The sequence below is a fragment of the Caretta caretta genome, chromosome 1, assembly GCF_965140235.1.
Source record: "Caretta caretta isolate rCarCar2 chromosome 1, rCarCar1.hap1, whole genome shotgun sequence".
NCBI classification, from domain to species: Eukaryota; Metazoa; Chordata; order Testudines; family Cheloniidae; genus Caretta; species Caretta caretta.
In genome coordinates this window covers 113723553-113746691 of record NC_134206.1, presented here as the reverse complement: position 1 = coordinate 113746691, position 23139 = coordinate 113723553, and the positions used below count along the sequence as shown (strand labels likewise).

At 47.4% G+C, this 23139-nt stretch overlaps 1 protein-coding gene across 2 annotated transcripts in view; it reads right to left on the bottom strand.

The window, feature by feature from the left end:
- Positions 1-22008, bottom strand: part of EDAR (ectodysplasin A receptor) — a 55895-nt gene extending 33887 nt beyond the window's left edge. For both annotated transcript variants that reach the window (XM_075122641.1, XM_048835176.2), the window contains exons 1-3: positions 21943-22008; positions 21291-21413; positions 19471-19652 (exon numbers count right to left, since the gene is read on the bottom strand). In XM_075122641.1, coding sequence (XP_074978742.1) covers positions 19471-19652; positions 21291-21413; positions 21943-21993 — 356 coding nt within the window. In that variant the 5' untranslated portion in view covers positions 21994-22008. The remainder of the gene's footprint in view (positions 1-19470; positions 19653-21290; positions 21414-21942) is intronic.
- Between the last annotated feature and the right edge of the window lie 1131 nt (positions 22009-23139).

The following is a 23139-nucleotide window of genomic DNA, read 5'->3' as shown; positions in this document are numbered from 1 at the left end:
CTGAACCAAATGAGAGTTCTCCCTCTTCCACCCTAAACCCCATGGCGGAATTATTTAGGCCCACTTCTGACACCCCTGTGCCACTGATGAGACCCCTGTGTGATGACACACACAGGTTATTGGACAATGGAGACACACAGGTAGAGGATGTCCTGGGCACCTTGGACCCTCCCACGTTAGAAGTAAGAGTGCAGGGTCCTACACCAGTAGCCGAGGGACCCTCAAAGGAAGGCTCTCCATCCGTCAATCAAGAGGATGTTCCCTCTACCTCGGCAACAGAGATTCTCAATAGACGAGACAGGGTGATAAGACCAGTAAAACTGTTAACTTATGATGCACCTGGGGTGACTAGTGAGGAGCCAATACATTTAGCACACAGGACTGTGGAAGCTAAAGTGGGCTTTCTGAGGCCCTTTGGAGGAAACCAATGAGTTGGTATAAAGGGAGTATGATTTGTCGGGACGCCAAATTCTCGGCTGGGGGGAGGATGTAAGCAGAGTCAGGATGAGCTCCACCCTGACATCTGGTGGTGAGGTGTGGCAAGTTGTGGAAAAGAACTTCAGGGGCTGATCTCATTTGCATAGGCACACCCACCCCGCCTAGAATGAGGCCATAACTGCCCAAATGGTCACTTTGGCTGTTGTGGGATCCCCAGTGTCTCTGTTATTGGGGTGGGAAGAATAAATTGTTATTACCCTGATTATGGGAACTGTGCTTGGAACTGTACTTGACCTTTTGTTATGATGGAGGGACTCACCATCAACTAAGTAGCACTCGCTAGGCAAGAGACATGGGTTCCAAAACTCTGTGAATTGAGAGAGGCTTGAGACAGGTATTTGTACCTGGTGGTGTGGGCCCCTTTCTGAGGGCCTGAAACACCAATTGCACCTCTGTCTCTCTCCACTGTGGAATGTCAGAGCTAATTTTGGGTCTGTTAAGAGTCTTGCTACAGGTACTGTGCTGAATTCACTTTGGCCTTATGGTGCACCAGCACTAAGGCTCCCACTACTATGAGCTGAAATCACTGAGCACTGTGTCAAGTAGCGGGGAGCCGGAAGAACTAGAATGCAGTGGTGCTGTTCGTGGATAGGCTGGTGGAGTGTTCGTGAGATGGCAAGCTGAGCAGAGCTGTTCGTGACACGGTGAGCTGTGCAGAGCGGAGCCGGTCGTGAGACAGCTGAGCTGAGTGGAGCGGAGCAGAGCAGAGCAGAGCCCTGTGGGGCAGTCAGCTTCAGGACACGTAAGGTGCCCCTTACCTCTTCCCCCCCCCCCCCCCACAGGCACATTTTAGCCAGACTGGGGAGCAACACTCTGCAGATGAACTTTTGAACTCTGGGGCTGGACTTTTTGAACTTTGGGTGATTTGTGGATTGCTGGACTCAAGAGACGTTTGGGTTCTGGGACTCAAGAACCCGAGGGAAAGGATGTGGCCCAATATGCTGGGGTGGGTCTTTGCTCATTGTTTGGTTAATGAACACTAGTTGTGGTGTTTCCCCAATTTAATGCTGATGTCGTTTACCTCATGTTATTAAAGATTCTCTGCTACACCGAGACTCTGTGCTTGCAAGAGGGGAAGTATTGCCTCTTTGAGGCGCCCAGGAGGTGTGTAAGATTTTCCCAGGTCACTGGGTGGGGGCTGTAGCCAGTTTTGCATTTGCTTTGATGAGAGGGAACCCCTGTGTACTGAACCCGGCCCTTGGTGCTATCAACTTGGCCTGGCAGAAGTATGCATCCGATGAAGTGAGCTGTAGCTCACAAAAGCTTATGCTCAAATAAATTGGTTAGTCTCTAAGGTGCCACAAGTACTCCTTTTCTTTTAACTATGGTTTGTAACCTGTCCTTTAAATCAGCTTCTGTACCCAATGACTGGAAGATAGCTAATGTAACACCAATATTTAAAAAGGGCTCTAGAGGTGATCCTGGCAATTAAAGACCGGTAAGTCTAACGTCAGTACCAGACAAATTAATTAAAAGAATAAAATCCATTAATAGCTATTAGCCAGAATGGGTAAGGAATGGTGTCCCTAGCCTCTGTCTGTCAGAGAGTGGAGCTGGATGGCACGAGACAGATCACTTGATCATTACCTGTTAGGTTCACTCCCTCTGGGGCACCTGGCATTGGCCACTGTCGGTAGACAGGATACTGGGCTGGATGGACCTTTGGTCTGACCCAGTATGGCCATTCTTATGTTCTTTTATAACCATTTTGATGACAACATTATCATTTCTTACTGCCTGATTTGAGACAGCCTCTCTCATCTTCCCTTCCCCCATAAAGGCAGCTAATCCACCATTAACCATACATGACATGAAGCAGCAACAGTGCCTAAAACAACATTCTGCCTGCTGAGTTCTTGCTGCAGTTTACAGCATGCCCTGAAATGAGACTTTCTAAACAAGACAATATTTCTTTTCAAGTAGTAATTTTCCAGACAAGACCACCAGCTGGATTTATTTAGACTTCAGTATACACAACATAAGAATAATCTCCTTAACTGAGGAGTAAAAAGCCAAATTTGAGCAGGCCACCCATCGTGACTAGAAAAACCATCATGATTGAGAGAAAGCCAGATTTGTTCTGATTTAACATAAGAATTATGGTCTGTATTAGGTCCCTCTTGGCAAAGAAAAGATTTTCATGTTTTAAACTTCCATTTTCCTCAAAGTTTGTGTCAAAACAGGGTAACTGGGCAGTATGTATGTAAGAATCTTATTCATAGGTGAGCTGATGAGTAAACAGTCTTAATTTTTGTCAATAAATGACTTTCCTATGCTTTACATAACTATTTTTAATACATGGGTCTAATAACTACTACTGAACATACATGTTATGTCTCATTATGCATTTGTTCTGTATTTTTCATTGTGGTATCTCAGTACCCAATATATACTTGACCCGGCAAAACTTCTGAATTCTGCTTTATTCTGCACACACATGACTTTTTTCTGAAAACATTCACATTCAGAATTTATCGCTGAAACTATTAGTCAAAATTCTAAAATAGCCTGTTATATTTTTGTTTTTGTTCTTTACGCTTCAAGAAATAACAGGTGCCTGTTATCTTGTAACTTAATCTATATTATTTCAACATACAGACACTGGTACACATACAACAGACAGCAGCTGTACACTTATGTTTCAGCTTTATAATAATAGCGGACAGAGGTACAAAACACCAAACAGTCCCAACAGTCATGGCAAATTTCCTTAAAATCTAAATAACTTGCCCAGTTTTAGAAGAACTAAGCTCTTGTATTTCTTTCAACCAAAACCTTCCCTGCCCACATGATAAAAAGTAGCTAAAACCAATGCAAATAGTTAATACACGGCTACCTTGATGCAGGAACAAGTAGCCCAGAGCCCATGTCCAGTTACCAAGCCTGATCCTGATTATTTAGTGCAACAAACAGTACCAATGAAGATGTTCCTCTAGTCAGGGAAATTTAAACACACAAATTTGTTCAAACTTTTCTGAACCCTTTAGGCTCAGTAGAAATGCCCCAAATGATTCTAGCTACTGGATGGTCAGCCATGGAATGCCCATGGTTGGAGGACTTTCTGTGTCATTTAAATCCTTTGGCATTCATCTACCTAGAATGGTTTTAAAACCATCTTCTCAAACTGAGGGAAATACTCAGTAATGTAATTGCACAGGTTTGTCCATGTACTGGTGTGTTTGTGGGGAAAAAGGCACAAAAGCCAGTAGTGACCTAGTGCAAAAGATCTCTTGTATCTCATTTATGCTCACTATCCCAGGAGGCATGTGTCTTGGCATGGGTATGATTTGCCCCATGTGCAGGGAAGCATCTGCAGACGTGCACTGGGGAAGCTCATAATACACATGATAAAAGTTTTTAGCAATGGCTGCTGTTAAATATGTTTTCTTCATCACCTCCAGAGGCAGAGGGGGCCTCCACATTTATAATCCACTAGTTATTGCCACTTGGGTGGTGCACCTTCCCACACCTCCTACAAGAGTTGCTTTGGCTTTTAGAGCCATAGTACACACCTAATAGTATATATTGAGACCAGCTCAGGCCAGAGCCATAGGCCAATTCACTTGTGTGTTAATAGAGATCAAAGGAGCTGTTAATTGTATTGTTTTTGCCCATTTATATCGTGTTGTTTACTATTCTATTATATTTACATTGCATGTACCTCTGTAATTACGTTAACATTATATATACCCCTGTAATTAGATAACCCTAGATGAAAGTGTGTACTAGTTTGAGAATGTATTCAGGCATTCAGTTCATGAAAACTAGTAACATACCCTATTGTTTGCTATTACAAATATTTACATGGTAAATGCTCTTGCAACTAAATTACCCATCAAAGAAATCTTGTGAAATGCTAATCAAGAACGTTGAGTGCATTCCTCACTATCTGTCATCAAAGAGAAAACTCATGTGGTTAGAAAGACTGTCAGCTTATCTTTCATGAGAAGATATAAATATGGATTCAAAGAAAGATGTGTTATCTCTGGACTGTTTGGATTCTAACAGGGTAGATTAACTGAACAAGAAGGTGGAGATTCCCAGTTATTCTGGGTAGCCCTGAAGAGACTTTTGGGAAACTGGCAGATTACTACATTTCTACTATCATTTTGTACTTACAAACTTGGACTCACCTGTTATATTTTATCTGCTTTAACCTCTCAATAACTCTCATTCTTTTTTCTTAGCTGATAAACTTATAGTTAGTTTACTACAGAATTGGCTGCCAGCGTTGTCTTTGGTGTAAAATCTGGAGTATCAATTGATCTGGGGGTAAGCGACTGGTCCTTTGGGACTGGGATAAAACTGATATGGTGTGATTTTTGGTTATTGCAACCATTATCACCATGTTCAGTTTGTCTGGGTGGCAAGATAGGCTGGAGAGTTTAAGGGGACTGTCTGTGACTCCATGGTAAGACTGGTATAGTGATCCAGGAGTTCACATTTGTTGTTGGCTTGGTGGAATCTAATTATAGATTAGGGTATCTGCCCTGTTTTCTGGCAGTGTGCACTCACAGTGAGCTACTCCAGATAGTGTGACATATACAGTAAAAGCTTTGTTATCCAGCACATTGAGGGAATGGTGGGTGCCAGTTAATCAAAAATTCCAGTTAACCAGGAGTTAACAATGGAGGGAGGGGGTTTGGGGCAGGGGGTTGGGGCACAGGATGGGTTTCAGGGTGCCAGGTCCGGGCAGCACTCACCACGGGTGGCTCCCTGCAAGCAGCAACATGTCCCTGCTGCTCCTAGGCGGAAGTGCGGCCAGGTGGCTCTGTGTGCTGCCTCCGTCTGCAGGCACTGCCCCTGCAGCTCCCATTAGCCCTGGTTCCCAGCCAATGGGAGCTGCAGAGCCAGCGCTCAGGGCAAGGCGGGGCAATGCCAACCAGACTTTTAATGGATATCAGAAATGCCAGTTTCTAGAGCTTTCCGGTTGGTAAAGTGCCAGATACCACAGGTTTTACTGTACATAGAAATAATTACTGGTCTCTTTTGTGCCCTGCCATCTAATATATAAAATAAGTGATTATAAGTACTGTTATACTGAGAGGTACTGGTGACTGCACAGATCACAAACCACTTTAAGATCGGGTGTGAGCACACCCTTCAATTACTGTAACTATTAAGAAAAAGTTAATCACAAGCCCCCCACCAAAGGCAAAAGGGGTTTTGAACCTGTCCAGGAGTTTCAGACCCAGTGGGTAGAAGGGTTGTCATAAATATAAAGGGAAGGGTAAACCCCTTTAAAATCCCTCCTGGCCAGAGGAAAAATCCTCTCACTTGTAAAGGGTTAAGAAGCTAAAGGTAACCTCACTGGCACCTGACCTAAATGACCAATGAGGAGACAAGATACTTTCAAAAGCTGGGAGGAGGGAGAGAAACAAAGGGTTTCTCTCTGTCGGTATGCTGCTTTTGCTGGGGATAGAACAGGAATGGAGTCTTAGAACTTTTAGTAAGTAATCTAGCTAGGTATGCGTTAGATTATGATTTCTTTAAATGGCTGAGAAAAGAATTGTGCTGAATAGAATGACTATTTTGTAACTTAAGGTTTTGCCTAGAGGGATTCTCTATGTTTTGAATCTAATTACCCTGTAAGGTATCTACCATCCTGATTTTACAGGGGTGAGTCCTTTACTTCTATCTACTTCTATTTCTATTAAAAGTCTTCTTGTAAGAAAACTGAATGCTTTTTCATTATTCTCAGATCCAAGGGTTTGGGTCTGTGGTCACCTATGCAAATTGGTGAGGATTTTTACCAAACCTTTCCCAGGAAGTGGGGTGCAAGGGTTGGGAGGATTTTGGGGGGAAAGACGTGTCCAAACTGTGTTTCCCAGTAAACCCAGTTAGAGTTTGGTGGTGGCAGAGGATATTCCAAGGACAAATGATAAAATTAATTTGTACCTTGGGGAAGTTTTAACCTAAGCTGGTAAAAGTAAGCTTAGGAGGTTTTCATGCAGGTCCCCACATCTGTACCCTAGAGTTCAGAGTGGGGGAGGAACCTTGACAAGGGTTTTGCTGAGTACTGTTTGGTAAGGGCATGTGTGTATGAGGGAAGACACAAAATGAGAGCGACTCATGGCTAGATCAAGAAAGCCAAGCAGCAGCCTGCAAGTCTGGTGTGATCTTGGAGAAGCCCAGAAAGAGGTCTAGGTCAGCGGAGCTGGCTGAACAAAGCTTGGGCCTGTAAGCTAAGGCGCTTCTCCTATTGGTTTTGGTCCCTCCTGTGTTTGGAGAAGCAGGAATTTGTACATTTCTTGTAAATAAACAAGATGGTGTCAAAGAAAATACCAGACTACATCACCAATTTCTATTCCCAAAGGGGACATCTTCAGGGCCTCAAACTTTGACTAGCTGCATTTGGGTAAAAAAAACCCCAGTAACACTCAGTTTATTGTATTATCTTGACATACCAAAGGGTATGTCTAAACTACAATAAAACACCCATGGTTGGCCTCTGTCAGTTGACTTGAGCTCATGGGGCTCAAGCTGTGGGGCTATAAAATGGCAGTGTAGCCATTCAGGATCAGGCTGGAGCCCAGGAGCTGGGAACCCATGGAGTCCCGAACATCTACACTGCAATTTTATAGCCCCACAGCTGGAGCCCCACAAGCCCAAGTCAGCGGACATAGGCCAGCTGTGGGTGTTTTATTGCAGTGTAGACATACCTAAGAGAGGGCACAAGCTAGTAGATACTGTTTTTAAAGTAGTTTTGAAAGAGATACTCATTCCTTTCTTTTTACACTTCCTGTATCCAGTCTACCTCTCCACCTTTGGAGTATTCGTTGGTGGATTGTTAGTGCTACATAATGATGCACTGTGAAACACATAATGAATAAGCAGGGAACTATTGCCAAACCACAAGTGAGGATGGCAGGCCAAAGATACTTATTGCTCCATAAAGATAAATATGGAATAGTCTAGATCCAGTGTCTTTTAGCCACAATGGTTTAGAAAAGATAAACAGCCTTTCATTCAGCTTATCAAATCAAGCTGAAGAAATATATCTTGGGTTTTCGCCATGACACAGCATGACAGGTTTACTTTTGTTCTCAAAAAGAAAAAAAATAGATTTGGGGAAGGTGCTAGAGGGCATGCAAGTGTTCATCTGTTGTTTGAAGAAAGCTCTCCAATTGCAAACCTTAATCCATTTCTGTCAACTTCAAACAGCAGAATTATTTTTTGTGTTACCTTACTGTGCACTAAGTATTTGGACAATGTTGGAAAGTATTTACTAATCAAATTATAGCACTAATTGTGGAAAAGGAGAGTGTGGGTCAAGAGCAAGAGAACTATTATGGATTTTGATGGTCTAACTCTTCCACTGTAATACTAATACAGTAACTCCTCGCTTAACGTTGCAGTTATGTTCTTGAAAAATGCAACTTTAAGCAGAACGATGTTAAGCGAATCCAATTTCCCCATAAGAATTAATGTAAATGGGGGCGGGGGTTAGGTTCCAGGGAAATTTTTTTCACCAGACAAAATACTATATTATTTTTATATACATATATATATATATATATATATATATACACACACACACACACAGTATAAGTTTCAAACAAACAATTTAATACTGTACACATCGATGATGATTGTGAAGCTTGGTTGAGGTGGTGAAGTCAGAGGGTGGGATATTTCCCAGGGAATGCCTTCCTGCTAAATGATGAACTAGCACTTGGCTGAGCCCTCAAGGGTTAACACGTTGTTAATGTAGCCTCCCACTCAAAAAGACAGCAGGAATGGAGGGAGGGGAGACAGCATGGCAGAGAGACACACACCGTGTGTGTGTGTGAGAAGGAGAGATGCACATTGCCCCTTTAAGTACACTGATACCACTGTAAGTAGATCAGCAAGTTGAGACAGCAGTTGCTGCCAGCAAGCTCCCCCCATCCTGAGCCCTGTCGTGTCCCTCCCCAACACCGCTCTGTGGAGATGGGGTAAGCGGGGGGGGGGGGCAGGAGCAGAGGGGAGGGGGACACGCTGACATTAGCACCCCCCCCCCCCGCACCCTGCAGAGCAAGCAGAAGGCTCCCGGGAATCTCCGAAGGCAGAAGACAGGAGCAGCACATGGCAGTGGGAGAGGAACAACTGAACTGCTGGCAATTGATAGCCTGCTGGGCAGCTGCCACACAGGGAACTTAGGGGAGTGGGGAGCTGATGGGGGGCTGCTGGTCCACCCTAGTTCCAAGCCCCCACCAGCTAGCTGAATAGGGCTGCTCTTCTGCAAGCAGTAGACAAAGCAGGTGGCTGCCAAACAATGTTATAAGGGAGCACTGCGCAACTTTAAACGAGCATGTTCCATAATTGATCAGCAACGTAACAACGAAACAATGTTAACCAGGATGACTTTAAGTGAGGAGTTACTGTACCTCATCTCCACAGAGCAGGGGGAGGGGGAGAACATGACAGGGCTCAGGACAGAGGGAGCTTGCTGGCAGCAGCTGCTCTCTCAACTTGCTGATCTACTTAAAAAGGCAGTGTACTTAGAGTGGTGTCAGCACACTTAAAGGGGCAATCCTTAACTCTCTCTCTCACACACACACGGTGTGTGTCTGTCCCTCGCTCACTCTCTCACACACACACGGTGTGTGTCTCTGTCTCTCTCTGTCATGCTGTGTCTCCTCCCTCCATTCTGCCTTGTAGGGTGTGAGGCTACATTAGCAACAATGTGTTAACCCTTGAGGGCTTAGCCGAGTGCTAGTTCATCATTTAGCAGTAAGGCTAAATATCTCACCCTCTGACTCCACCATCTCAACCAAGGTTCACAATCATCATTGCTGTGTACAGTATTAAATTGATTGTTTAAAACTTATACTGTTTATGTGTGTGTGTGTGTGTGTGTGTGTGTGTATTGTGACAAAGTTCCTGCTCTACCTTGGTGGGTCTTGCGCTTATTGGCAGATTTGCTCGCCTTGGAGCTTCACGGCAGCCCTCAGCTTGGCCGTTTTTCTGAATTCACAGTCCAGGTCGACTCCTCCTGTGTCTGACCAGGAGTTGGGAGGATTTGGGGGGAACCTGGGCCCGCCCTCTACTCCGGGTTCCAGCCCAGGGCCCTATGGAATGCAGCTGTCTAGAGTGTCTTCTGGAACAGCTGCGTGACAGCTACAACTCCCTGGCTACTTCCCCATGGCCTCCTCCCAACACCTTCTTTATCCTCGCCATAGGACCTTTCCCCTGGTGTCTGATAATGCTTGTATTCCTCAGTCCTCCAACAGTATGCGTTCTCACTCTCAGCTCCTAGTGCCTCTTGCTCCCAGCTCCTCACACGCACACCACAAACTGAAGTGAGCTCCTTTTTAAAACCCAGGTGCCCTGATTAGCCTGCCTTAATTGATTCTAGCAGCTTCTTGATTGGCTGCAGGTGTTCTAATCAGCCTGTCTTAATTGTCTCCAGAAGGTTCCTGATTGTTCTGGAACCTTCCCTGTTACCTTACTCTGGGAAAAGGGACCTACTCAGCCTGCTCTCCTGCTGCTGCCCTCTGGCCTGGGCTTTCCTTGCTTTTTGCCCCTGCTTTCAGCTTTCCCCCCCGACCGGACCAGATGCTCTCCCCCCTTTCTTTTCCTTTTGTTGTTTTTTTCTTTTTCCGCTGTTGCTAGAGTGCTGGCCGGCTGCCGGCCGGCTATTAGCCCCTCCTCCCCGCCCGCCCTCGGACGCTGCTGCTGCTCCAGCTGAAACCACCCCCGAGATAGGGAGGGCCTACCGGCCCGCTTCCCTGGGGGGGGAGTAGAAGGACCCAGCCCCCAGACTCAGCCGCTTGCTGTTTGTCTGTGGACCCGTCTCCGGTTGAGAGGAATCTTATCACTTGCTCCGGCATTTCTGGAATGCAAAAAAGAAAACCCAGAACAGACAGAGAAACAGCTGTCTACCAGAGGAACACTGCCCGGGGAACTTACAAATCTCCGTGGAGGGGGCCCAAGACTGAGTAACTTTCGAACTGTGCTCTTGTGTGGGGGGAGGCCTTGACTGTGTCGTGACTCTGTTTGTAGGGACACACATGGAGCTGCCCCCCGATCCATCTGTGTCCTCCCAACCCCCACACTACCATCTTCACAACTGCCTCCTCCACCGTCATTGCTGGCTGTTTAACATCTGCCTCTGGACTTAGCTGCTCGCCCTGATTCCACTGTGTGGGCCAGAAGCACCAGCCAACCAAACAGGACTCTCTGGACAAGCGTACGGTGGTTCATGTGCCCCCCCCCCGCCAAACTGCCCATCCCACAGCCTGTCCCTTTTTACCTGACCCCCACTCCTGTTAACCACCTGCCACCGCCCCCACTGGGGCATCGGCAATGGAGGCCACCAGGGTGACCTCCACCGCTGCCATGCCCACCGCCTCCCCAGACTCTAGGGGAGCCCCCCCAGCTGGCGGAAAAGGCCAGGGCAAGAAGAAGGGGAAGGGCCCCACTAAAACCACCAGGCCCTCTGTGGCAGGAGCCACACCCACCGCTGCGGCCCCGCCACCGACCACGGTGTCCCTCCCCGCTGCCCCCTTCACCAGCTCTGTGGGTGTCCCTCCCTCACCCCCCAGGACGTATGCCCGGGTGGCGGCAGCCCCCCCCGCCACCTCATCATCTCTCCCGCCCACCGCCTCCACCACCATCAACAGCGGCCAGGGCCCCTTCCCCACCATGACAAGGAAGCACGATGTCCAATGCCTCCTGGTGCCCACCTCGTCCCATGTGGAGACCTACGTGCGGGCATTGGTGAGGGTGGTGGGGCCCTCGGCCATTGTGGTGGCCTCCAAAATGTATGGGAAGGTTGTCTTCTTCTTAGCATCAGAGGCTGCCGCCCAGGAGGCGGTGGAGAGGGGCCTGGCAGTGGGGGGGGTGTTTGTTCCCCTAGAGCCGCTAGAGGACCTGGGCGTCCGCCTGGTCCTGACCTCTGTCCCTCCTTTTCTCCCCAATGCTGCCCTGTTACCCGCCCTTTCCACCCTGGGGAAACCTGTTTCTGTCATCAGCCCTCTCCCGTTGGGCTGCAAGGACCCCACCCTCCATCACATCTTTTCCTTCCGCCGGCAAGTGCAGCTTCTACTGCCATCGGCGACACGTGATGGAGAGGCGCTCGAGGGGTCCTTCCTAGTTCCCCACCAGGGGGCCCATTACTGGGTGTATTTCTCCACGGGGGAAGCCTGGTGCTACCTCTGCTGGGCGTTAGGGCATGTCCGGAGGGACTGCCCCTTAGCCCAGCAAGGAGGGGCATCTGGGATCCCTGAGACCCGGCATGACATCGGCCCCATCATTGCCGACGCCCCTGGCCACCCGATACCCAAACCTGCCCATGGGGCACCTCCCCTACAACGCTCAGATGAGCGGGAGAACCCCGCCCTCGCTCCTGACAATCTGGCGGGGCCTATGGAGGAGGGTGTGGCAGAGATACCACCAGGCATGGGAGAGAGCCTAGCCCAGGGAGAATCCTCCCTCCCTTATGCCGCCCCACCGTCCCCCCCACCCAAGTCCCTGAGCCATCGCCTTTACCCCCTGACATGACCCCTGCTAACCAGCCCCCAGATGATGCCATGGAGGGCTGGGCCCTAGTCCAGGGGAAGCGAGGCAAGCGGAAGGCTTGAGCTCCACCTCATCTACCTGAGGCGGAGGCCCCCCGGAAGACCAGGAAGGGGGGCACCGATGCCGAACCTTCCGCTTTGCCCACAAGTGTGTCCCATCCACCGGTGTCAGCCGGGAAAGACGTGGTAGCACCGGAAGGTAGTGTCTCCCCTCCACGGGAGACCCTCCCCTCCGAGACCCTCGAGGAAGCCCCTTCTGTCCTGACACTACCCGAAGCCCCCGTGAACCCTGAGGCAACTGTCGTGGCGGGTGCCAGCGGGGAGAATCCCCGGGCGACGGAAAGTGTCCTCTCCTCCATGTTCGAGGAGATCGAGGCCCTAGATCTGACCCCGGTCGCCCAGGGAGAGGATGACCTTTTGCCAGCAAACCTCGATTTGGGCGACCTCACTCCACCCTTTTTTTCCCCATGCTCCCTCCCCCTAACTGCTGCTTCTGCTCCCACCTCCGAGGAGCTCCTGGACTCCTCCATCAACCCGGCTGCTGATGGCACCCCCCTGACAACCACCGAGCCTGCTCAGGTGACAGCCGGCAGCATGCAGCCGGGACACGAGTCGCCAGGGCGCCCCCCATTGGTGCGGAGCAATCGATTTCCTTCCCGGGCAGGGGCCCAACAGAAGATAATCCACCTCCTGATGCTGTGGCTGCTAAATCCACCATAGAGCCCGCGCCCGGTATCACTGAGAGCTCCCTCCCCACCCCCTTAATCCTCGAGTCTGATTGGGAGGCACCACCATCCAGCTGCTTGCCTCCCGAAACCCAGAACCTCACCTCTGCCCCTGCCCCTACCCCTATCCAATTTACCTCCTGCAATGTTATTGCCGCCACCGGGGCTGTCTCCTTCCCTTTCCCAACTGATAACCCCCAGGGAGCGGCCGTTGTGTTCTCCTGCCCCGACCCATTAGAAGCTGCTATCTTCCCTCCACCACCCCCTATCGCCTCAGAGCTTGAGGCAGGTTTAGAAGCTCCAGCCCATCAGGCACCCCGTCGGGGGTCTGCACCCTGCTTGTCTGTTTTAGTGGACCATGGGGCTGCACCAAGGGCTCCCGCTTCTTCTATGCCCTGGAGAAAATGAGGGGGGGCTAAGAAACACGTCACCTGCCTCCTGGCAGAAGATGGCACCCCCCTCACGGAACCGGCGGAGATGTGTGGGAGGGCCCGAGCCTTCTACGCAAAACTTTTCTCCCCGGATCCGACCGACCCTAGTGCTTGCAGAGTGCTTTGGGAGGAGCTCCTTACGGTCAGCGTGAGCGACCAAGACCGGCTAGAATTGCTTCTCACCCTGGCCGAGTTCGCGAAGCCCTCCGTTGTATGCCCACTAATAAGTCTCCAGGCATGGACGGGCTGACCGTGGAGTTCTACCGCGTGTTTTGGGATATCCTCGGCCCAGACCTAGTCACTGTCTGGGCAGAGTCTCTGCAGAGCGGGGTCCTCCCTCTTTTGTGCAGGCGAGCTGTGCTCGCCTTATTGCTGAAGAAGGGGGACCGCCGCGATTTACGAAATTGGCATCCCGTCTCGCTCCTCAGCACAGACTACAAAATCGTAGCAAAAGCAATCTCGCTGTGGCTAGGGTCTGTGCTGGCAGACATGATCCACCCAGACCAGACCTACACTGTCCTGGACCGCAGTATCTTTGATAACCTATTTATGGTTTGGGACCTTTTGGAACTCGGGCGTAGAGACGGTCTGTCATTCGCCCTCCTGTCCCTAGATCAGGAGAAGGCATTCGATAGGGTGGACCACGGGTACCTCCTGAGCACTCTGCAGGCATTTGGCTTCGGACCCCAGTTTGTGGGTTTTCTCCGGGTGCTGTACACTTCCGCAGAGTGTCTGGTTAAGCTTAACTGGACCCTGACCGAACCGGTCAGCTTCGGGCGAGGAGTACAGCAGGGGTGCCCCCTCTCAGGCCAACTGTACACTCTGGTGATCGAACCCTTCCTCTGTCTCCTCCGCAGGAGGTTGACAGGGTTGGTGCTGCGGGAGCCGGAGCTGCGGCTGGTCCTGTCAGCGTACGCTGATGACGTGCTCCTCATGATCCAGGACCCCGGCGACTTGGCACAGGTGGAGGCTTGCCAGGCCATTTATTCGGCAGCCTCCTCCGCCCGGCTCAACTGGGTCAAGAGCTCTGGCTTGGCGGTAGGAGACTGGCGGCAGGCGAGCTCCCTCCCACCCGTGCTTCAGACTATCCGTTGGAGTGCGGGTCCGCTGCTCTACCTTGGCATTTACCTTTCTGCCATGCATCCCTCTCTGCCGGAAAACTGGGAAAATTTAGAGGGTGGGGTGATACAGCGGCTCCGGAAATGGACGGAACTACTCCGATGTCTCTCCCTCCGAGGGAGAGCGCTGGTGCTTAATCAACTAGTTCTGTCCACGCTCTGGTACCGGCACAACACCCGGGTCCCGGCCCCGGGTTTCCTGACCAACCTCCGGACATCGATTCTGGGGTTCTTTTGGTTAGGAAGCACTGGGCCCCTGTAGGGGTTCTTCATCTACCCCTGAAGGAAGGAGGACAGGGCCTGAAGTGTCTACACACTCAGGTCCATGTCTTCCGTCTCCAGGCCCTACAGAGGCTCCTCTATGGTGCAGGCAGTTCAGCATGGAGCACACTGGCGAACGCCATCCTGCGCCACATCCGAGGGCTCTGATATGACCGGCAGCTCTTTTATCTTCATCTGGGAGGTCTTCCGTGAGACCTCTTGGGGCTGCCGGTCTTCTACAAGGACCTCTTCCAGACTTGGAAACTGTTTTTAATGACCAGATCCGTGGCGGCCACCGAGGGGGTAGATCTCCTCATGGAGCTCCTGCTACACAACCCCCAGGTCCATGTACAAGCGGCGGAGTCCTGCTCGGTGCACCAGAGCTTGATCCTGCCAGAAGTCACGAGAGTAGGAGACCTCCTGGACTATGACCGGGGAGACTGGCTGGATCCCCTGACGCTTGCCTGGCGCATGGGGCTCTCCAGACCTCGCACCCCCCGGTGCGTACTTCAGGAGATGAAGGCCGCTTTGCCATCCGCTGCTCGAGCTTACCTCGACCGGGTCCTGCTCGAGGGCACGCCCCGCCCACCCTCTACCCCAGGCCCGCCGGACCTTTTAATTGGACCCCTGTCCCTCAGACCTAATCGACCCCCTCACCCCCTTATGAACTGCAGCAGGTATGCTTCGAAACCGCTCCAAGGAAACATCTATACACGCTTGTGCTCCACACCCTTCATACCCTCACCCTAGTGTCCCGCCCCGACACAAAATGGCAAGACCTTCTGCCACCTTTGGAGGGTGAGCAAGCCCCGGTGGGCCAGCCTATATTCCACCTTGGTTCCGAGTCCCATCGGGGACATTAGATGGCGGCTCCTTCATGGAGCTGTGAGCACGGGCATGTACTTGGCGCAGTTCACCCCCGTCCCAGATACTTGTCCCTTTTGTGGTGTGAGGGAAACCCTGGCGCACGTATATTTGGAGTGCGCCAGGCTGCAGCCCCTGTTCCAGCTTCTCACAAATCTCCTATTATGTTTTTGGTTGCATTTTTCCCCTCACCTTTTTATTTATGCACTCCCCATCCGTGGCCTCACAAAGTCACGGGATCTCCTAGTTAACCTCCTCCTGCTAAAATGACCATCTATAAAACCAGAGAGAGGAGGTTGGCCGATGGAGTTTCCTGTGACTGTGGGGCCGTTTTCCGATCCTCGGTCCGTTCACGTATCTGGGCGGAGTTCCTCCGGGCAGCGTCCACTGACTCCCTTGATGCTTTTGAGGAGCGGTGGGCGCTCTGCTCGGTTCTCTGCTTGGTGTCCCCATCCGGGTCCCTTTGTCTGACCTTTGATTGGGGGGAAAGAGTAAGGGACCCCAGCCCCAGCCATTGCTGCTGCGGACACCACCACCACCACCACCTCCTTTCATACGTGGGTGCATGTGCCCCCCCCCCGGATTGTCCACCCCACAGCCTGCCCCTCTTGTTGGGTGCTTTCAGAGGAGGGAATTGTTGGTGACACTCGGGCGTGGTGCCAGGTAACTCGAAGGGGTGGAAGACCACGAGAGTTGATGAAGCCCCCTCGCTCTGGGCCACCAGGTAACTTTGAAGGGTGGAAGACCACAAGAGTCGAGGAAGCCCCCCGCTCTGGTCCCAGGCAAGCTTGAACACTTCCCTCCCCTGAAGCTAATGAGAAAGCAATTGTGATTGGTTGCTGTGTTACACATTGCATATGCTGCTGTTTTTACTTTGTAAGTGCGTTATGCAATAAAAACATCTTTTGCTTCAAAAAAAAAATTACTCTCCTATAGCCATCTGGCCCGACCCTGTCACAATATATATATATACTGTGTATATACTGTGTATATATATAAATACAGTCTTTTGTCTGGTGAAAAAAATTTCCCTGGAACCTAACCCGCCCCCCATTTACATTAATTCTGATAGAGAAATTGGATTCGCTTAACGTCGTTTCGCTTAAAGTAGCATTTTTCAGGAACATAACTACAATGTTAAGTGAGGAGTTACTGTACTGCAAATACAGAGATAAAGCTATATAATTCTCTCTTGTCTTATTTGAGGCAAGTGGTGTGCGGGCTCACTGTAGTGGCAGGCAGAGCTCTACTATATAGAATAGAGTTTTGTCTAATTATGGACTGAGGGCCACTGATTCCATGAGGTAATTCTGCTAAAGCACTGATGGCAAGATATATCCCTAGGTCAAGATCACAGAATTTGGCCCATCATCTTGGTAGCTATATGTATTACATTTCTTAACTGCCATTCTACTCTGCAAATTGAGGATCTGCCCCTTGAGAATTACTCCCTGTGTAAAAGAGCCTTTGCCTGGCAGGGAGCTACCCACACGCCATCCCACCTCACTGTCCCCATTCAGAAGATAGGTGTGAGGAGGCATGGCAAGATGCTCCAAATAATCTGGTCTGGCAGAGCAGCCCTGAGTTATAACAGCTTTCCACAGCTACTTAGGAACAGCCTGTGGGGCTTCTCTAAGAAATGGGGTCCGAGCCTGTAAAAATAGCACAGTGGGGGTTCCGTGTTTATTTTCTCTCAGTAATTTCATATCCAATCACCTCAGTTTACAAGTAAGAAGATATTTTTCTAACTGCCAGCCCTCCAAAATCACTGAGGGATGTGAAAGTCAAATGAGTCCCTTCTTTCTCATGCATCAGCCATTTAGCAATAGAATCCTCTTATCCAAATTCTGTTTTCGACTCCCACCTGTGCAAACACAGTATCTTCCAATCATGCCCCGAGTGACAGCTGTGCAGCCTCATTGTTTACAGATTGACCCCCAGTTATACCTGTGCAACTCCATTAGTCTTCCGTGAGGTTGCGCAGGTGTGACTGAGGCCATTATTTAACCTTCATACTTTTCCTTACAGTTGGTGATGTATGAGGAGACAGCGAAGCGAGATTTCTTTCAAATCACCAGGTGAGTTTGCTAGGCTGGCAGCTAGATAAACCCTTCTTTTTACCTGTAAACTGAGGAAAATTTCATATAGAATCATTGATGCAATAAACTCAGGATCTAACTGATTGTCACATGGGGTTGAGAAAGAATTTCCCCCCACGTCAGATTGGGGGGAGACCTTGGTTTTTTTCCACATTTCTCTGTCACATGGGGTGCAGGTTGCTTGCTGGTATTAACTGGCATTATGGTTTGCTGGCATTATCTCACTTACTCAATTTACTGCCATTGCAGGGGCCCTGAGCATTGGTGCACCTCGATCCCTCCTATTCTCTGCCAGGGGCACACAATAGCTTAGTCTCCTGTAGGCTTTAAAACTTTGGTCTAATTTTGGTTGTTGGGTTTAATGTGTGAGTACTGGGTGGTGGCCTGTGATATACAGGAGGTCAGTCAGATTAGATGCTTTGGTGGTTCCTGCTGGCCTTAGCTCACATTACTTAAAACGGTTGAATCAGTAAATGGGTCACTGAGGTTTCATAGAGTCATGGAGTCTATCTTGTACCTTCAATCCCTGCACACAACTCCCATTGATGTCAGTGGGAGTCACACATATAGACCAAAGGTGACCAAATAGTGAATTTTTCTTGTACAATATTTACTTAAATAAAGCCAACTAAAATAAAGTTCTAAAAGATTGCATGCATATGTATGCAGACATTAAAAGATAATAGAGTAGAGTCTCAGAGTTATGAACACCAGAGTTATAAACTGACCAGTCAACCACACACCTCATTTGTAACCAGAAGTACACAATCAGGCAGCAGCAGAGATTAAAAAAAAAAAGAAATTAAACATAGTATAGTACTGTGTTAAATGTAAGCTACTATAAAAATAAAGGGAAAGCAGCATTTTTCTTCTGCATCATAAAGTTTCAAAGCTGTATTAAGCCAATGTGCAGTTGTTAACTTTTGAAAGAACCACCATAATGTTCTGTTCAGAGTTATGAACATTTCAGAGTTACGAGCAACCTCCTTCCGTGAGGTGTTCATAACTCTGAGGTTCTACTGTATATCTAAGAGTACATCTCTAATATATTTGATTTGGTGATTGTTCTATCACTTTTATTTCCCTCTTCCCTTCAGAATTATGCTATCTGTTCTCAGTAGAGCTCAAAATGGTAATAAAAAGGTATCCCTAATACATGGCATCTGTTCTATCTTCATTTCAAACCAATATGACATTCTCTATGAATTCCTTGTTTTTTATCCCTTCTAGTACTGCATTCCCATAATAAGTGACTGGTATCAGCCACAGAATATTATTATTTTTAATCTTGAGAGGGTGTTAATAATAGGTAATATGGCTTTAGTAGCCCTTGAGGATACATCTACAATGCAAAAAAGAAAACCAAAACCCAGAAGTAGTGAGTCTCAGAGCCTGAGGCTCATGCTATGGGGATAAAAATAGCAGTGTAGACATTAACACTTGGGCTGGATCCCTGGGTTTGAAACCTTGCATGAAGGTGGCTTCAGAGCCTGGGCTCCAGCCTGAGTGGGAATGTCTACACTGGTATTTTTTAGCCCTATAGTGCAAGCCCAAGTCAGTTAACCCAGGCTCTAAGACTTGCTGCCTTTGATTATTTTTTTTTTTGGCAGGGTGGACATACCTTAGACAGCTGTACTACAGAACTACTAAATACTGTATATTGCCACTCTTGACAGCTGGTCTTTTTCAGAGGAGTCTCATTCTCTGTTTTTAAGGGGGAAACATCCTTCAATCTATTGCATTTCAATGGGATTAAAGGCATACTCCTTTAATCTACTACTACAACTACTCAAAAGCTTTGAAACACTGACATCTATTATTTTTACCAATACCATAAATTATGACTAATTGACATAGTACTTATAACCAGGTGGGGAGGAACTAGGAGGAGGTCAGAGGTATCAATGTGGAAAAGACATTCGGGGCACTTTGAAGGACACGTCTGTAAAGATTCATGGTTATATCCTTACCCAGGGAGACAAGGCCCACATTCTGCATCATTCTCTGTATCACCAGGTGTCATGACAGTGGCTCGAAAAAATCCCTCACAATCTTTGTGACGCCTGCATATCTGGTAACCTCCTTTAGAAAATTTTTCAGATGGGCAAGGAACGCAGCCATAGTCTTCATCTTTGGTGCCATAGCCACAAGTCTATAACAACAGACAGACACTGTATGATAGAACTGCACTTGGTGCTACCATGTAGGAAAAGAGACTGCTCTAGTCTGGCCCCATGGCTTTGTAGTGCTATGGAATACCAAATAGGAGAGCCAAGTTTGTGGTGCAGTCTCTTGGTATCTGTACTGATAAGGCTGAAGAATGATGAGGAGATAGCATGATGTGATTTTTTAGGAAGGGAAAGGGGAGAGACTGTTTTGTTTTTCTCAAAAGCGACCCCCTTTAGCTATTTATATTATATTCCTGACAGACTCAGAAGTGAGTTTCATTCACTCCTCAACTGGAAAAATGATGACGATACATTAGGGCAGGGGGCAAAATCCGGACCGCCAAACACTTTTGAACAGACCCCAAAATCTTTTTATTTACTTATTATGATTGGGTTTTCTTTATTATTTTATCTGGAGACTAGATCACGACTATACCTTGACCAAGAAATTTGAACCTTGCCAAAAACAATTAACTACATTAGGGCATTGAGGATTAGGGATTAAAGCAGAAAAATGTGTGTGAAGCATTATTGTCCCAGCAGGAATATTAGAGATCTTTTCATTGGTGGGGAGGGAAGAGGCTCAGAGTGCTTCTCTTATGGCAATGTTTGCATGATACTCAGTAACTCCCTAACTCTGATTTCCCAGATGAGCATTCAGTTTAGATTAAATAAAACACCACTGGTGTTCTGAACTAAAACCAACTGGTTATTACAAACATATTTATTCAGGATTAGCAACTGTGCAAAATTTACAATTGGAAATTTAGCCTATTAAAAAGGTTTCAGTAATTTATTTTTAATGTGCAAATTATCTGCTATAAATTAAATGGCTATTTGGGAACTGTAATTTAAAATGTTGCAGAGGTTTCCAAGTTCCTTTAATGCCAAAGTATTTTAGCAGGAAAGCAAAATTAAATTCTCTGTGGGCGGAGGAGGTCAGCAAGCACTCCACGCTATTCATCACATAAAATCTCCAGTGTTAATGTCAGGTTTTTAAATTGCTGATTAGCTGAAATACTGGAACCAAGATGAGCCTACTGGCAAAATTGTGTGTGTGTGTGTGTGTGTATAATTTTTTTACATAAGAACTGTTTTAAAGTATTACTTTTAAGAAACTATTTCTGGGCTGTAGTTTACAGAAGCATAAAAGAGTAAGACCTCAATCCAACAAAGCATTTAAGCACATTAGTCATACAGGCTTAAAGTTAAGCATGTGCTCAAATGCTTCCTGGATTGGGTCTGAGTTTCTTTCCTTTCTCTCTCCAATACAAATATAATAAAATCATGTTAGAAATCATGTCTATCTTTAAAAAATGAATAATACTTTTTAAAGAACCAAGAATCCTTTGCACTTGTACAGCATCTTTTATCCAAGGATTTCAGGTGGCACTTTCAGCAGTCTGCTGAGCATCATATATTTGGTATGATCAGTAGTAGATATCTGAGATCCATAACCACTTCTGTTTAGCAGTGCACAGAGACACTAAACTGCATTTTCATAACTTATACCCAATGTAAAAACAATCCATTATGAACAACATATTTAGTTTTTGTAGGCCATTTTTTCCTATTTCAGCCTCGGGTGTGACATTTCACAGTAAGAGTGAGACTGAACTTACCATATAAGGCTCTTCTCCTGGCTTGCACTGGGGACAATCATGGCACATTCCAGTGGTCTGGTTATAGTATTCATTTTCACCGCAGTTAGAATACTCAGCATTAGCAGAATAAACCAGCGACACCTGTCACAAAAGGTTAAACATTTAAAATATTTAATTTAATCAACCAGTTTTCCCATTACAGACATGTTATCCTTGCCAAACAGCTAGGGTTTGGAAGGTGGATGGATTGACTTTTAGTGCTAAACATCCTAATGCTACTGCCGGGAATTGAAGATAGAATGAATTATGGGTGTTTTAAAACACACATTTCAGCAAAATGGGTGGTGCCCTAAAACTCCAGGGTTGAATTCAGTTGACTAGGATGTGAGCACTGAGACCCCAACTCAGTGAAGCATTTAAGCACATGCTTACGTCCTGTTGAAGTCAATGGGACTAAAGCAGGGGACTAAAGTTAAGCACATGCTTTTTGCTTTGATGAACAGGAATGAGCTGCTAAATTGAGGCAGGAACCTGCCATTTCAATTGTTTGTAGAAGTGCTATGTTAATTTACTGAAGTTAAAAACAAACACCCCCCCCACACACATCACACACACATAAATGACAGCTATCTTTGCAAGGTGGTTATACCTTAGGCAATTAAATACCTACCACCAGAAAAGGGAACACATGAGTCCATTTATGTTCACCCAGAGGAGCCATATTTTCTTGATACTTTATCTGAAAAGATAAAGATATGATCAGTCATTATAACATATACATTCATAAATATTCTTAATGTTTTTCTCTTTGGGTTTGTATTTTGTCCTCTTCCCTACTGCTCCCCCTTTTTACTCTTCAAAGTTAAAGCTGCTTCATTCACAAGTTGGGAGTTGGTTTTGAAAGCGGTTGTGAAGATGATCAGTTCTAGTCTGCTGTCAAAGTATGAACATTTTATAATTAAAACCAAGCAATGCCTGAAGTTATATAAAGCTCAAAAGAGACACACCCATGAAAAAAATCTAAATATTACTTTAAAAGTAAAGCCCTTTACTCTTCTTGAGAGCGGACTGTCATTATGTAACCTATATGCTTTGTACCTCAGCGTTAGATTTTGTTTCTCCTGGGGAGGGGAAGAGAAGCCGTGGGTAGGGGACTTGGATCTTAGTGGGATACTCTGTGACTTTGAACATATGCAGAGAGCAGGGCAGGGTCACTCAGTTAGAAAAGACCCCAAAACTTCCAGAACAGAGTGTAGAAGTGACCAGACATGCCAGACATTCTGAGGCTATATCAGAAGTTTTCATTGTGGGCAACCCACCTTGAGAGTTCATGTCTTAGTTATCCTCTGAGAGTTGAGCCAACCAAAGAGCAAAACTGTGTGTGCGTGGGAGGGGGGCCAGAATGTAATAAACAGAATATTTACAAGCAGCCCTGTGGACTCAGATCAATGCAGGACGAAGAATTGTCTTTGTTGTGAGGGCTGGGTCACAACCCCTACAGCACTTTGGATACAGGCTATCGACTTCTGCTTCACTGACAACTGAGAAAACCAGTCAGCTATTAGGCCCAGGGCTGGGATGCTGCAAGCTGTGGAGCCCCCCACAGATGGCTTGTTTTCTGACAGGGTTCTGAAATGAAAGGGCTGAGCTGCTGCCATTTCTCAAGCTCTGCTGGGTCTGGGTGACCCACACACACTATGGGCACACTCTAAATCCTGAGAAGTCATCTCTGAAAGACTATCAGAGGGGAATGTGTTACGATGTGTGTGCTAAAGCCTTATACTGGAATGTGAGTAGCAGAAACGGAAGGGTTGAAAGTCTGTATAAGGAACAGCTGTAGATTGACTGTCTAATAGCTTGTGTTTAA